General features: G+C 38.7%; 1 protein-coding gene across 3 annotated transcripts in view; it reads left to right on the forward strand.

The window, feature by feature from the left end:
- Positions 1-14,519, forward strand: part of gtf2ird1 (GTF2I repeat domain containing 1) — a 36,521-nt gene extending 22,002 nt beyond the window's left edge. The window contains exons 14-27 of one of the 3 annotated variants that reach the window (XM_038708372.1): positions 2,020-2,145; positions 4,619-4,672; positions 5,359-5,439; positions 6,713-6,896; positions 7,087-7,148; positions 8,201-8,272; positions 8,392-8,755; positions 9,302-9,330; positions 9,453-9,500; positions 9,600-9,677; positions 10,926-11,118; positions 11,538-11,575; positions 11,667-11,776; positions 13,192-14,519. In XM_038708372.1, coding sequence (XP_038564300.1) covers positions 2,020-2,145; positions 4,619-4,672; positions 5,359-5,439; positions 6,713-6,896; positions 7,087-7,148; positions 8,201-8,272; positions 8,392-8,755; positions 9,302-9,330; positions 9,453-9,500; positions 9,600-9,677; positions 10,926-11,118; positions 11,538-11,575; positions 11,667-11,776; positions 13,192-13,257 — 1,505 coding nt within the window. In that variant the 3' untranslated portion in view covers positions 13,258-14,519. Of the gene's footprint in view, positions 1-2,019; positions 2,146-4,618; positions 4,673-5,358; positions 5,440-6,712; positions 6,897-7,086; positions 7,149-8,200; positions 8,273-8,391; positions 8,756-9,301; positions 9,331-9,452; positions 9,501-9,599; positions 9,678-10,925; positions 11,119-11,537; positions 11,576-11,666; positions 11,777-13,188 lie in introns of all 3 variants that reach the window. The other 2 variants (XM_038708371.1, XM_038708373.1) reach the window with 2 other exon arrangements.
- The last annotated feature ends 693 nt before the right edge of the window (positions 14,520-15,212 follow it).

Below are 15,212 nucleotides of genomic sequence, written 5' to 3' on the forward strand. Positions count from 1 at the left end.
CAGCTTTTCTTCTTTTTATTCCAGATATTTTAAAACAAAGTCGGTAGCCCTGTCAGGAGTTGTGTACTAAGCATGTCTGACATAGGTCAGGTCAGGTTTTCTTCATCAGGCTCTGAGCGCATTTCTATAAAACATATCATGTAGACTCTTCTTCTTCCGCACAAAGTGTACTGCCTACTTCAGTCAAGAGGAACAGGTTGTTATAATGTAGAGCTTTGAAGAAATATTAGCGTAAAAGATTTAAAGCTACACTGTTGCTGCAAATAAGGCAAGCGAGGAATGCTGGCAGAAAATTTATAATCGTGTGAACTCGTCAATGAACTCTGAATATCTCCTGTTTATTTCTAACATTTAACAACTGCACATTGTAGAGCTCTTAAACTTTGAACTTGATACAGGATATTTAAACATTATACTCTAATAAGTATTGCATTTAGGTCTGACACTGTCCTACGTCCGACAGGTCGCCATGGTAGTTAATTGGAAATCACAAGGTAGCCACGCCCTAAACCATCAACCTTCGTTATTGTATATTTTACTCTAAATGGGACCATAATTTACTGAATGCTGTATTGAAGAAGACTTTAAACTAGTGATTGAGACCATAAACATCAGGAAAGTGTTTACTGAGGTAATAAATCAAGTGAGAAGTAGGGTCATTTTCTCATAGACTTCTATTCATAGTTTTCAGTCACGTGACATGCGCGGTGACCTGGAGGGCAAAACAACGGACCAACGTAGCGGTTCACACCGCGACTCTCCCGTAGAGACGCCGCAAAAGCAGTAAAATTTTAATTGGCTCACCTCTCAACTTAAGAAACAGAAAGATATGAACACAAACTGCAAGTGTTGGGCATATCCAATCCATATAAGGCTACAACACCTGCTGCCGCATTTCTACTGTTAAAAACCGCCAGGTCCCTGCCGCCGCCTGACTGCGGTAATGTTTACTTTTACCTTCTGGGGAATCCCTCACCTAACACAGCTCAGGCTTCGCTCCTCTTCGATTAGTGCATCCGAAAGCACAACAACCATCCAGCATTTTGGCAACGCAAAAGTAATAAACTCAAAGTAACAGTGTATCACTTGCTTAGTAGTTCGTTGGCAGGCAGCGGAAAATAATGTCTTTTTAATGTCAGCGTTTTGCTGTCTAAGCTACACATCATCTTGGACAATGTCAAACACAGGACTTATTCCCCCAAAATGCACCACAGAGCGCTACAGGAAATCATTCCTGCCTGTGGCCATCAAACTTTATAACTCCTCCCTCTAATTGTCTGACACACAGACACTTAGTTTATTTTTAAACTGAACATTATTATCTGTTCGGGCAATAATACCTGCTTAATTACTTAATGTGCAATACTATCTGCTGCAATTCTGCTGCTACTAATTGTTCGTTACTACTATTTACCGTAACAATTCCTTTAATTATTTAAATATTGTACATATCAACACTCCTTTATATTTCCTTTTATTTTATATTTTTACTCTGATATTTATATTTCTTTATATAACACTATCTTTATTTATATTCCTTTTGCCTTTTGTGCAATGTGTGCAACTGTAACAGAGAATTTCCCCTCGGGGATCAATAAAGTATTTCTGATTTCTGATCCTTGGAATGTGACGTCACGTGAAAACTATGAATACAATCTACTATACTATCGACTAATCTTTGTCACCCCCTACTGGCCATTTGAAAGAATGCAGGTTTAAGGTACTTCCGCATTGGCTTCACTTTTAAGACCCAGAGGTTCCCGCTTGGGACTAACTGATTGGTTGGTCAAATGTACGTCAGTTAAACTAAGAAGTGGGCTGCATAGGTTGCATCCTTAAATTTTACAATGGAATACTTGGATTTCGGGCTGGTTTGTCAGCATTATACGTATGTTTACCAGCTAAACCCACTAATACAGGAAATATTAGCAAACTAATATTTCCTGTTGCTTTCTTGTGTTGTCTTTGCAATACAGAAATTTTAAAACGCTTGTGAAAAAAAAAAAACTGTTTCTCCAGATGCTGGTACAAGTGGGGAGGAGCCCAGCGAGCCTGTGGCCGAGCCAGTCGTAGCTGCAGCGTGTCCAGCCACATCCTCGCCCTCTGCTCCCTCTGCTCCCCATCACCCAATGGAAAACCACGCAGGTAACCTCAGCCCCGTCAGCCCCCAACTCCATATAATCTACCTCCTTCTCACCACAGCTCTTGGAATGCCAGCTCCACCCCACGGCCTTACAGCCACCCCGGTGCCACCCAGCGCCCGCCACTGCCACCTCACACTCTGGCTGTTTTTTAGGGAGCTAAATAAGCTGCCACACGTATGAAAACGCTTTTTTCTTCCACTCTCCCACTTCCCCACAACCAAACCTCCCCAGCCACTAGTAGCTACAACCCCAACCTTAAGAATCCCCACTGCCCATCTCTGGCCTGACTATGGCTCTTCTCTTCTCCCATCTGTGAAAAGCACCATGTATCAGCTGCAGCTATTTGACAAAACTGTGCTTTTGAGTCAATCTCTGAGTCACATTATGTCAGTTTGTACACTGAAAAGTTTACCTTTGATCATTTTTGCCAATTAAGTTATGAAGACTGATGCATTGTGCATATTTCCAGATTTAGAGTTACATTGTCCTGTAGTCCTGATGCCCAGAATGATTAGAGTTACTTAATGTATTAGAGAGACCAAACTGTTCCTCAAAGATCCTTTCAATACCCCCAAATCCTTCCTCCATCTAACACGGAACTGTTCGTAGACTGAAACAGCTCTAATCCATAAAACCTAGAGTAAGCTTACCAAGACATTTGAGTAGACTACACTCTCTTTCTAAACCGCACCTAACGTTAATTTATCTAACGTTAATAAACATGGTTTGTAGTGGTTTATTTACTTATTTCTCATCTTAAAGGGTTGGTTCAACCAAATTACAAATATATTTACTATATTAACTTAATATCTTTATCTCTACTGGTATCTAGCCAAGCAGATAGTTTGGGTTTTATCTGTGAGATGTAGCATCTACCACTGAGATTTCTGTCAATGCACTACAGAATAAATTCCATTCACCTTCATTGTATTTGGGTGGCAGCAGAAATCTGATTTTGGTGAACTGACCCTTTAAGCTGTACTGTAAAACAGAGGCATTAAATAAAGGATGGGCTGTGTAAACATTTGAATGTATTGCTATAACGACAGAGATGAAGAGTCTACTCAGTGTCATCTTTAGCTACAATGCTTTCAGGAGGCGTTTTGTTTTATTTGGTTGATTTGATTGTGCTTTGTTGAAGTTTTCTTTTCTTTCACAAATGACCACTAAAGGGAAGAAAATTAAGGTAAGTGCCGCACATGTGATAAGTATTATTTGCTTATTATTTAATGCTTTGTATTTATTCATTTGTTGCAATGTTGCATTATATATATCGTAAAGTAAAACAATAAAAATCTAAATAGAAAAAGGAATTTCTTGAACACATTGTTCTCATTTAAACAAAGCTCTGTAGCTCTATATATGTGGATGATTGTCCATGTGTGGATCTCTTTACCTAAGTACTTCATCAATTTTAAAGTCAGAGAATATAAGAAGCTTTTTGACAGCGCTACACTGAAATATTAATACGTTAATTCTCATTTAAAGGTCCTAGCTAGTTGCTATGACAGTTCATTTTTACATTTTTTAAAACTCAACAGAGCAAAGATGTTTATGTTGTTGAAATCTTTTGGCAAAAGAGTCGTACCTCATCAGTTTTCATCAGGACATGTTGTGATTCTTTACATACATCTTCGATTCAGGTGTAGATACACCATAATGTTTGTGCGTCCTGAGTTGTAAATATCTCTCAACATGTACATGTTTGAACTAACGGGGAGATTTTGAATTTAAATGCAGTCCAAATATACCACCATAGAATATATACTACCTTTGTCAGGTCTATATGTTTTATTCTTGCATTATATTGTAATAGGACTGGGTGACATGACTGTAATGGATATTACAGTATTAAAATGAATTTTGTCTTAATTGCTTTATATCACACAGCAGTTTTAGACAAAAAGTTATCAACCTGATGTTCACTGCAATGAATTTTATTCCACTGTTATTCCACTGTTATGCTTTACATCAGAGGGAATTGTGAAACTTTACAAAACCTTTTTTTAATTACAATATGTTTGGAATTATTAACTGAAACTATTTTGTAAAACAACAATGTGATATGATCATGATACAATTCCACTGAAAGACGATGGCCAATAATATTGAATCATTGCAGAAGTATATTGTAACGTGCTGCTGTACTTGTAGATACAAGACAAGACATAGGATTTTTAATAAACAGTTTTACAAATGTAATAATTATACCCAAAAAAAAAAAAAAAAACAGCTGCCAATGCTTTAGTCAAAGTATGACCAAACCTCACCTGAACTCACATTGACTCTTGTGCAGTTAAGCCACTGAAAATGGTTTTCTTGAGCTCACTTAGACTTTATGACATCAAGACGTTAACAACTTGGTTTCGTCTTTTACTTGAATAATACATCACATATTTGAATTCTTTGTTCTCAGTGAATGTTTGAAAGCAGCTATATGTTTGCCTTTCTCATGTTTTTCTTTCATCTTGCAGCTGAAGCTCTGTCACCCAGTGCTGCCTCCCAGAGCATCAGAAGATCCTCTGAAGGTAGGGTGGACTGACTCATTGACAATGTTTTGCTAAATCCGGCGCATTTTGCCTGTTCTGTCACTGTGCAAAAAAGTATCTTGTAGGAGAGGCAGACTGGAATAAAATAAAACGGCTACAAACTACAACACACCTACAGACACACTACCTGTAGCCCTAACTGTAAGAAAATACCATTTATTTCTTCGAGGCAATTTTCATAATCTTAGAAATCAAACTGGTGTATGGGGTGATTAATTGTACATAAAAATGGATTTCCTGTTATCTTCAAGCTCACAAATATAGTAACACAGACATCATACAAAATCAATTTCCAAAATGAGAGATGTGAGATCAGCTTGTTACGCCAAAACTGACACTGACACAGTTAATTTGTGGCTTTTAGTTAAATTCACCTCCAGAAATATTTATTACTTTGTTTTATTAAAACAACTTTCTTGCACCTTTCTTCTTTCCTCTCTCCTATACCCATTTGTTATGGTCTCCAGTGATTAATACACCACATGGTCAGTTTGTCATTACCAGGTCAGTGTAGGGCAGGTGGAATTTATCAAAATAAAGTTGGTGAGGGGAGAAGTAGTAATGTTCACAGGTGGGATGGTCCCACTAGCCAAGATGCCCCCATGTAATAATTCTCTTTTAGTGTTCTTGGCAGTAAATGTTTTTCATATGTTTGACTCTTTTAGCAGGGAGCCTGGTGGAGGACATTGGTGAAATGATTCTTCAGCTTCGGAGACAAGCGGAGAGCCTCTTCAGCATTAAGTACGGTAAGATACCTATAGCAGCTCAGCTTAACCCACAGTCATACGAGGGCAGGAAGTTATGTCAGGCCCATTCATTTTGCAGTAAGACTTTAATCACCGCATGTACACACCTTCACTGATGAAAAGTTAAGTTTTTATAGACTATTTGAATATTAATATTGAAACTTTTAATAATTTAACACATCAGAATTAGGCTGCTCAGTGTGGGGCAAATTGGAGGGGATGAAAAAGATGATTCTCATTTTCATGTTAGAATTTAAAGCAAAGAGGTATCGAGCATTAGTATTTTTGGAGCAGTGTTGCGGTGTTTTAGTTTCTGTATTGATTGTGTATTAACAAACTAGCAACCAGTGAACAAAATCACTGTAATGTAAGTTTGTCATCAGTTTGGATCTTGGCTCTGATTGGTTTCTAATTTGGAAGTCTTATTTTGAAATGTCAGGATAATACAAGTGGACACAAGGGGTGAGAGTATGTTGGCCCTGCTAAAGTTATAGTAATACCAACATAACTTTACACAACTTAGGTACCAATAGAAACTTATAGAAGTCAAACTTTACATGCAGGGTAATTATGGTTTATTACAGTTTTGGTCTTTATTACTTTTGTATTGCTATTTTGCAAAAAAAAACTAGGTTTGAGAGCAAAACTATGCATACTCACAAATTTGTGACTAAAAATGTTTTGTATTCAAATCCAAAAGTTTTGCAAATCTAAAATGGTGAGCTGAAATCTCTACGAGAGACGCGCCTCTGTTGGCCGGTCTTCAGGCTGACAGCTTGGCAACATCCACTGTCTGTTAGTAAACCAGAGAGGGAGTTTTGAAGAAAATCTACGGCATCTTAATAATAAGTAATAGCAAGTAAGGTTTTTTTGAACCAGTGCATGTAGAGGTAGGTCCAGACCTACAACCATATCAGAGCAGTGAAGTATGTGACATGTTACTCCTCCAAATCTGGACCGCTGACTCTCCTCTGCCAGTCCTTATAACAAGCCTGCCCTATATTACATAAACTGTTGTGATGGGCCTGACTGGATCCAGTTCGGGTGGAAATCTGTCTGAATGGGAGGGGGCCCGGACGCAACTGCCAGAGAAAAATGCAATGCTAAAACATGACCACAGCAGATTCGTCTGGTTCCCAGGCTAATTACTGATCAGCAATGATGTCCTGCCATAAAATGGCAGAATGATCCTTTAATACTAGACATAGATCATATTTGGGCACAAATTCAGTGAAGTTCTGCGCCTCTTCTGCTTCTATCTCCTCTACCTCAGCTGAAGCTCTGGGCCTTCCTGAACCAGCCAAGGTGCCCTACTCCAAGTTCCAGATGTACCCAGAGGATCTGTATGTCACCGGGCTGCCAGAGGGAATCTCTCTCCGAAGGCCCAACTGTTTCGGAGCGGCTAAACTGCGGAAGATCTTGACTGCTAGCAGTCAGATCCAGTTTGTTATCAAAAGGTGAGAGTACGTGCAGAGTGATATGCACCTGAAGTGGTGAATACCCTGATACCCTTTATTCACACAACTTCATTATCCATTACTTTCATATTAACATTTAAACAAGGTTGTCTTCGACAAGGAATTTACATTTTAATTTATTCATTCACTGCTTTATAAATACTGTAATGATCTTTTTGTTTGTCTCCAGGCCTGAGCTGTTAACTGAGCAAGTAAAACAAGAGATGCCTTCCATGCCCATCTGTGATTCAGGTATGACCGTCCTCATATGCTTGTGTCATGTTTAGCATGTATTCATAATGTATTTTAAATGTAAATAACTGAAAAATAACATCAGATTACTCTTTTCATTAAGATGGGAAGGCTTGGTTAAGTCTTTTGTTTAAAATTCAGGCATAGACACCCTAGGGTTTTGTTGTTTGTTTATTGTGCCTACATATGATATAAACAAATGCAAGTTATAAAATAATATTTTTCTCTATTCTCTTATTATTCTTTTATAACTTGCATTTGTTTATTCCATATTTATATATTTCTACATTTATTTATGTCAACTGTATGTTTGTCTATGTGTAGCACCTCATCACCAAAGCAAATTCCTTGTATGTGTAAAAACACTACTTGCCAATAAAGCTCTTTCTGATTCTGATTCTGATCATGCAAAAAGTGTTCCTCTGCATACAAGATAACACAGTTTGTGTGTTTTCAATGCCTGCTGTCAAATTCAGCAGTTTACCATTATGCTTTGGGTTTCGCAGTGGCTCACTGCTTGCAGCTGCTCTTTCTGATTGTTTGTTTGCACCAATATTTTTGTGAAGAACAATTCTAAGAGGTCAAGAAACTGAATTAATTGCTTTTACAGTCTCTGGACCCCAAGTCTTCTTGACCAGTAACATTAATTTTCTGCATGTAAGCAAAGTAATTTTACTGTATATGCAGTATACACTTTAAAATGATCTAAACATGCAGCCATTCCACATATTGTAACATTTAATGCTCTTAATATAAAGTAGTATCTTTACAGAGTAGGAAGGCTGTATGCAGAAAATTCATAATGCACGTTTCAGATGCTGGTTGTCCTCTGCATGCATGAAATTATGAGGTCAAATCCAGTTTATGCGCTATTTTTAAAACCTCTCTTCTAAAGGAGAAAGAAAGTCCTTGCAGGGATTTCTTGAATCTACCTTTTATTTGAGACAAGGCTCAGCTGCTGGAACAAGGAGCAGCTCATAACGTTTGTTGTGTTTAGTAAATCTTAAGAAAAGAAAAAAACTAAAGTTTAACCTTTAAATGTTTTTCCAAAGAGTTGGACGTCAAGGACGCAACAGCAGTAACGGAGGATACTGCAGCTATATCCAAGAGACCTGGATTCTCAGGTGTGTTCAGTTTCACCTTCAGTCACCACTTTAAAGCTCAGATTTGATGCTGTGTTTTGTTGAACATAAATCAGCTTTGTGCATTGACTTTTCTCACCCTCACTTTTAAAACTTAACAGTGAGAAAGGATGAAAAACTGCAGCAGACTCTAAAGAAACGGCCTGTTGGAATGGAAATTCAAAAAGATGAAATTTCAAAGTGTCTTCTGTCTCCAGAGTGCTTGGAGTCCAAACTGTCCAGGATTGACCTGGCCAACACACTGCGAGAGCAGGTCCAAGATCTGTTCAACAGGAAGTATGGGGAGGCATTGGGCATCAAGTACCCCGTCCAAGTGCCTTACAAGAGGATCAAGAACAACCCCGACTCGGTCATCATCGAGGGCCTTCCCCCCGGCATCCCCTTCAGGAAGCCCTGCACCTTTGGCTCCCAGAACCTGGAGAGGATCCTGGCGGTCGCTGATAAAATCAGTTTTACCATCACCAGGTGTGAATCCCCAGTCACAGGATCACTGAAACACTAGTTACTTATTTTTCCCAGCAACACTTCAGCGTAGGCAACTCATGTTTACTTGATGCAAATAGCATAACTCATCATGATCTGTCCATTTCACGGTATAAACAACAAGTGAAGAAAACTCGACAGTACTAAATTTGCTGTGACTTCTATAACAATAAATGTTTAGGAAGTTGGAGGGCTGCAACTAACGATTACTTTCATCATCAATTACTTGTTAATTACCTAAAATGTAAATGTAAAATGTAAATGTTCCCAGAGCTGCAGGTGACATCTTCAGATTGTTTCGTCTGAGCAATAGTTCACTACTCAAAGGTATTCAATTTAAAATGACATAAAACAGAGAAAAGTAGCAAAAAGACATATCTGGGAAGTTGAAACCAGAAATTGTTTCGTATTTTTGCTTGATATATTACTTGTAGACTGGATCGATTATCAAAATTGGTGTTGAATCAGCTGAATAAAATAGTTTTAGCACTAGAAATGTTCATGATGGTATCACTTTCTTCTTTGCAGACCTTTTCAAGGACTCATTCCAAAACCAGGTAAGAACAGAATTTCTTTTTTATCCTAAAGTCTGATTGAATAGCCATAATGTTGCACAGACAACTAATATTATTATGTCATATAAGAATAATAGTAATACATAATTCATAATTTTTATCAGCACCTCGACGCGTCACTTTACTCAAGAAGGCCTACGCCTCGATAAGCGGTGAGTAGAAGACGTGTTAAAGCAGATATTTTCCTGTTGTTGCTTCATCGGGAACTTTATATTAAAAGTTGTCATTAACTGATTCTCTGCACCTGACAGATGACGATGATATTAACCGCATGGGGGAGAAAGTAGTCCTTCGAGAGCAAGTCAAGGAACTGTTTAACAAGAAATACGGTAAATTGTTTGTTATGTTGAATCTGAGCGGCTGTCCAGACCTGTCAAGCAAGTCACGACATGTACATATAGTCTGCCTTTCTCCACCCAGGGAAAACATTTGTTTGACGTAAGCAGTGGAATGCCTCCATCTGAAGGAATCTGACGTTTAAATATGTGACCATAATGAATTAAAGTAAAGATTGTAATGTGATGTGCATCATGGATTTACAGAGAGGAACATTTTCTTTTAGATTTTAATGGCATGAGGCTTGACAACGTGGACATTTCAGTAGTTCATAGGAACATTCTCACATGCTAGGGTTGCCTCAGGGTCTTTATGAACATTAAGGTCCAGCAGTTCTGTCGTCCATCTTTGTTACTGTCACGTTGCCTCGAGCGCATCACATTTTCACATGCAGTTCAGTTTGTTTCAGTTTTATTTAAATCGTGCCTATTCATAACAGAAGTTACCTCCCCTGCACTTTTCATATAGAGCAGGTCTAGACTGTACTCTTAAAGTAATATTATTCACAGAGACCCACCATGAGCAAGCACTCGGCGACAGTTGCAAGGAGAAGCTGGCTTTTATCAGGTAGAACCGAGACTCAACCGATTGGGTGGAGAGAGAGAGCAGGAGGAAAGAGAACACGCAGTAGCACAATGCAAGCTCCACACAGAGATGTAGTGTATAATAATAGTAATGGTAGTGGTAATAATATTAATAAAAATAATATAGCACTAGAATAGATAGAATTTAAAAACAAAGACCTTTTCTGGCATGCAGCTTCATTTCAAACTTTCCTTCTCTTTTTCTGTCATGGTGCAGCTCTGTGTTGACAGCTGTAGTAATATTTTCCCCCTACTGACATGCTAAATGTGTTTTGTTTTTGTCTGCTGGTTTCCAACAGCAGTACTCTTTTTACTCTGTGTGGCATCTTGCATTGCACACATTGTTACACATTTCATATTCACCTCAGTTTTTCCTCAGGCAGTTGTACTTGCTATTTTCTACAGTAAGAAGTATGACTTAAAAGGAAATCACATTGACTGAAATCACTTTTCAGTCAATGTCATGACTTTACACTTTATTTATATGAGCATTTGCATTTATTTAATAGCTGTTATTTTAGGAGGGCTGACGGAAAAACAACCGGCATCTGTCCTCCTGTTAGCAGCTCTTTGCAGGTGCTCAAAAGGCTTAATTTCTGTCTCGTTGTGTGTTTTTGATCATATTGTCGTGCTGTGTGTGTGTGTGTGTGTGTGTAGGTGAGGCTCTGGGCTTAGACCGCTCTGTCGTGGTCCCATACAAGCTAATCCGTGGCAGTCCAGAGTCTGTAGAAGTTAGTGGCCTTCCAGACGACATCCCCTTCCGAAACCCCAACACCTACGACATTGTGTGCCTGGAGAAAATCCTTCAAGCCGCAGATGAAATAACATTCAACATCAAGAGCCAGCTACAGTGAGTGTTGAGACACCTGAATATTCAGCAGCCTGTTAGCTGTCACCACGCTGTGTATTTCAGTGGGAATTCAGGGTTTTGCTTCTTGGTAGTTAAGCTCATTATGGTTTATTTATGCTTTGGATTTAAATCCGGCCTCTGAGATGTCATAGAATAAATCTTCCTCAGCAGCAAATGTAAATAATATGAAATAGTGAACAATATTTTGACGCTGAAGCAGTTAAGCTATGATGAAAGAATGGAGGCAAAGACTTATCATGCAACATTCTGCCTTTTTTTTTTTTCTTTTTAGGTATGCGATGAGTGCAATCTGAGCAGTACTCTAATGCAAATGACCCAATTGTTTTTTATTTTAAGAAAAGGATTTTGATTGCGTGCTATGTCATCTGAAATTGCCCGGCTTTTTCTCTCACTCACAGACCTTTTGCAGAAATCTGCAGCCAGGCTTGTAACACAGGTAGGTGTTTATGCTCCTCGCCTTTAGTCAAAGTAGAGCTGCGTGCTGTAAAGCCACATGAAATTCAAAAACATTTGCTTTTTGTCTCCAGTAGGAACAAACGCCTCCACCAATCGACGAAAGCGCAAGAGAGTCCAGGAGAGCAACCGAGTACCTGCCTCCTCTGACCTGGGGATATCAACCAATCAGATTCCAGTGATGGTAAGTTTGAAAAACAGTAGGGGTTCCTTACCAAGAGAAATGATGAACTAATCATTGATGTAATATGATGCGTGACAGGTGTTTTACACAGAAATATACATTCCGCAGGTAACCTGTCAAATCCTGCCTGTTGACTGATATATAACATGCATATGGTCTTGTCTGTCTAAGAATAAGTCTGGTGATATTCTCTGTTTTCATTCTTGTCAATAAAAAAATATCAAAACTAACAATGAATTGATCCCAGTAACAGTTTTGTGTCTTCAGTAGCAACTAACGGGGCTGACCGCTACAGAGTAGGAATGTCAAAGTATCGAGAGACAGACTGTTGGTTGTGGTATTTTCCGGGGGTTCATTGACAGTTAGGGGGATTTCACGCCTACCTTGTTTGGTCCGAACCAACATTAAAGGTGTGAAACCTCCACGGTCCGGACCAAACAGATGAAATTTGGTCAGACGAAAAGAGGTAGTCTCGGTCCGGATCAAACTGAACCATGGTTCGGTTCGTTTACAGGTGTGAAAGCAGTTTTTGAATGGTTCCATTTATAGGAAGTTCTGCGGTTCCCATGTAAACCAGAAACAAACAAATGCACGGAGGAATGCACTGAAATAAGGACACAATTATAAATCTCCCGTGACAGCTCATCTTTTGAAACAGGCGGCCTCTATCTAAGCAAACGGGTCTCTCCTCAAACGGAGGTGCAAAAGGATTGCTTGCTGTCGTCTCTTACTTTCCTGCCGGTGACGATATAATGTTTTGCACACTGAGGACATTAATTTGGTGAATTTGAACTAGCCTCGTATAGTTATTGCTGCAGGTAGTGATGCCATAATAATAACAATATAGTGGCGACGGTGCATCTGTTCTTCCCTCATTAATTTATTCTTGTCAAAACTATCCGCGGAACTGTTCACAAACCAATCAGTGTCATAGATAAGGAGGCGCAGCCGGCAGAGATGATGACGACAGGACACAAGTATGTCATGTAAAGTTCTTTAGTGCGCTCGCATAATTGCAGTGTGAAACCAAACCAAAACTAGCCGGATGTATTCAAATGTTTTAAAACATGAACTTTGGTTTGGACCTTGGTGCGGACTTTCAGGTGTGAAAGCCCCCTGAGAAAACTAAAGAATAACTCATTGATGCTTCTCTCAACATCTTACGTCTTTCATCAGAACAAAAACAGGAGTGTAATCTTACTTGAAACTGTTACCCGATTTCAATTCCTAGAGCAAAATCTCAAAACAGGGACTGTGTGTTTAAGTACTAAAGCCTGATATTAAAACTCTGTTTCGCGGCAAGGTTAACAACCTCTTTGTACTAATGAAAGCATTCTCTCCCCCATTATGACTGACTTTCCTCTACCATTATCTTTTTGTGTGTGTGTGTGTGTGTGTGTGTGTGTCTCCAGCAGTGGCCCATGTACATGGTGGACTACAGTGGAGTGAATGTGCAGGTTCCCGGGAAAGTCAATTACTGAAGGACAAACCTGGACTGCAGCAAAGGGATAAAATGAGGAGTTTGTCAAAGTGATATTCATGACTCTTCCACATGCGACACTAACACTTTGTCAGAGCACTAAGACTAAACGATCTCTCCAGACTGACTATAGAGAGCGAAGGTATGACGTCCTGAGTGTTGGGGAACAACAGAATGTATGTGGATCAAAATGTTGCAGGGCAAAACCTTTTTTTCTGTGTCCTGCCTCCACACAGTGCCAGCAGGACGGCTGTCAGTTTTTGTTTTCCTTATAAAGCTGATTATGACAGTAATATTGTTTTTTACAAAGCTAAAGACAACAAAGTCGTGTCATTTGCCCGTGCACTTACAAAGTGTCCATCCACTGAGTCATGTTGTTGGATCCAGCATTTGGTTGCAATGTATTACTGACAAAAAATATCTTTGATAATGATCTGGTTCTATAATATTCAGATATTTGTACTTTTTATTTATTATATTTATTGAAATATAACATTATGTGCAGGGATGTAAAATACATTATTCTGTTATACAGCTCATCACAACACTAACACAGATGCTACTAGTCACTCAGTAACTACAGGTAACCACTGAAATTGAATTAAACTGCAGCAATGAAGTGTCTTAATTTGGTGTTGTAGTGACCGCAAGCCATGAGAAATTAAAGGTGACAAAATGGACTCAAAGGCTGTGTTTGAAATCGCATACTAACGTACTGTACTGCCTACTAAATGAACAGTTAAGTATGCCATTACCAGCAGACTGTTCACACTGAAGCATACTCGAGCAAGACAGTCATGTGGCTGCATCTCGTGATTTTGGGGCGATTGAGCACGTCCAGTAAGCTCACACCGCATACTAATTCTTGCTAATCTAGTATACATCTGGGCATTTCACACGTACACAAAATCAAACATACTATGCAGTTGGAACGCACTACATGCTCATTTTAATGTCATACTTAGAATGAATAGTGCATTACTATGCGATACTGAACGCATCCCCGACAAGAAGAACCTCTGCTCACACAGCAGCAGGAAGTACCTGTCGTAAACGCAAGACCTTCAGCACACAGCCTCTTTATGTTAGCACCACATTAACAATATGTAAAATATCTCATTTAAAGTCAGCCTGAATGTATTATGTAAAGGAAAGAATGGTATGTTATTCTGCGATGACTGTCTCTGGACTAACGATATTTAATATGCTGTACCTTAACGCCAATTAGGCCTTTGAAATAAAATGTGTTGCCTTGCACTTTCATTTTGTTGGAGTTTATTCTTGAAGTCATGTTGGATGTCTGATCTAAAAACCAACACCACACAGTTTGTGACTGTTAAATCAAAGAGTCAAGTCAGTTATAAAATGATAACGCTCGGTGCAAAATCCAATGTAAGCAGGCTAATCTTTCCTAGGTCAGTCAAGAAATGGCTCTGGAAGTTAGCACACAATTTTTCACAGCAAATGTCGGATAGATTTTTTTTATTGGGTTTTAGATAAATATGTAGAATAAGTGCTGTAACAAAGAAATTAAGTCGCTTTATGTTTTAGTTGTTTTTTTTTACTAATTACATTGAAAGAACAGAAAAAATATATAATAATATATAAACAGAACTAATTTAATCAATGCCACACAAATTCTTGCTCTTTTAAAGATGTTTATCACTTTTTCTATAATTCCTGTTTTTTTTTTATAATATTTCTACTCTGTTTATGTATTTAAACACTTAAAAGTGGGGGGTTTTTTGCAATAATTTCCCTTGAACTTTTCTGAAAAGAGCTTTGCAATGATGGCCTTTAGCTAAAGTTACTGTTGCCACGCCTGTCTAGCTTGGCACATGAAGCACTTTACTAAGATAGCAGCTAACAGCTTTGCTACTCAGAATTCTTCATACTTTATTATGAAATGGTTTCAGACAGCGGTAGAGAAAAGAAGGCATCTCATTGACTGATATT

The sequence above is a fragment of the Micropterus salmoides genome, unplaced genomic scaffold (assembly GCF_014851395.1).
Source record: "Micropterus salmoides isolate LMB-PRFRI ecotype aquatic unplaced genomic scaffold, ASM1485139v1 Ms_hic_scaffold_9, whole genome shotgun sequence".
NCBI lineage: Eukaryota > Metazoa > Chordata > Actinopteri > Centrarchiformes > Centrarchidae > Micropterus > Micropterus salmoides.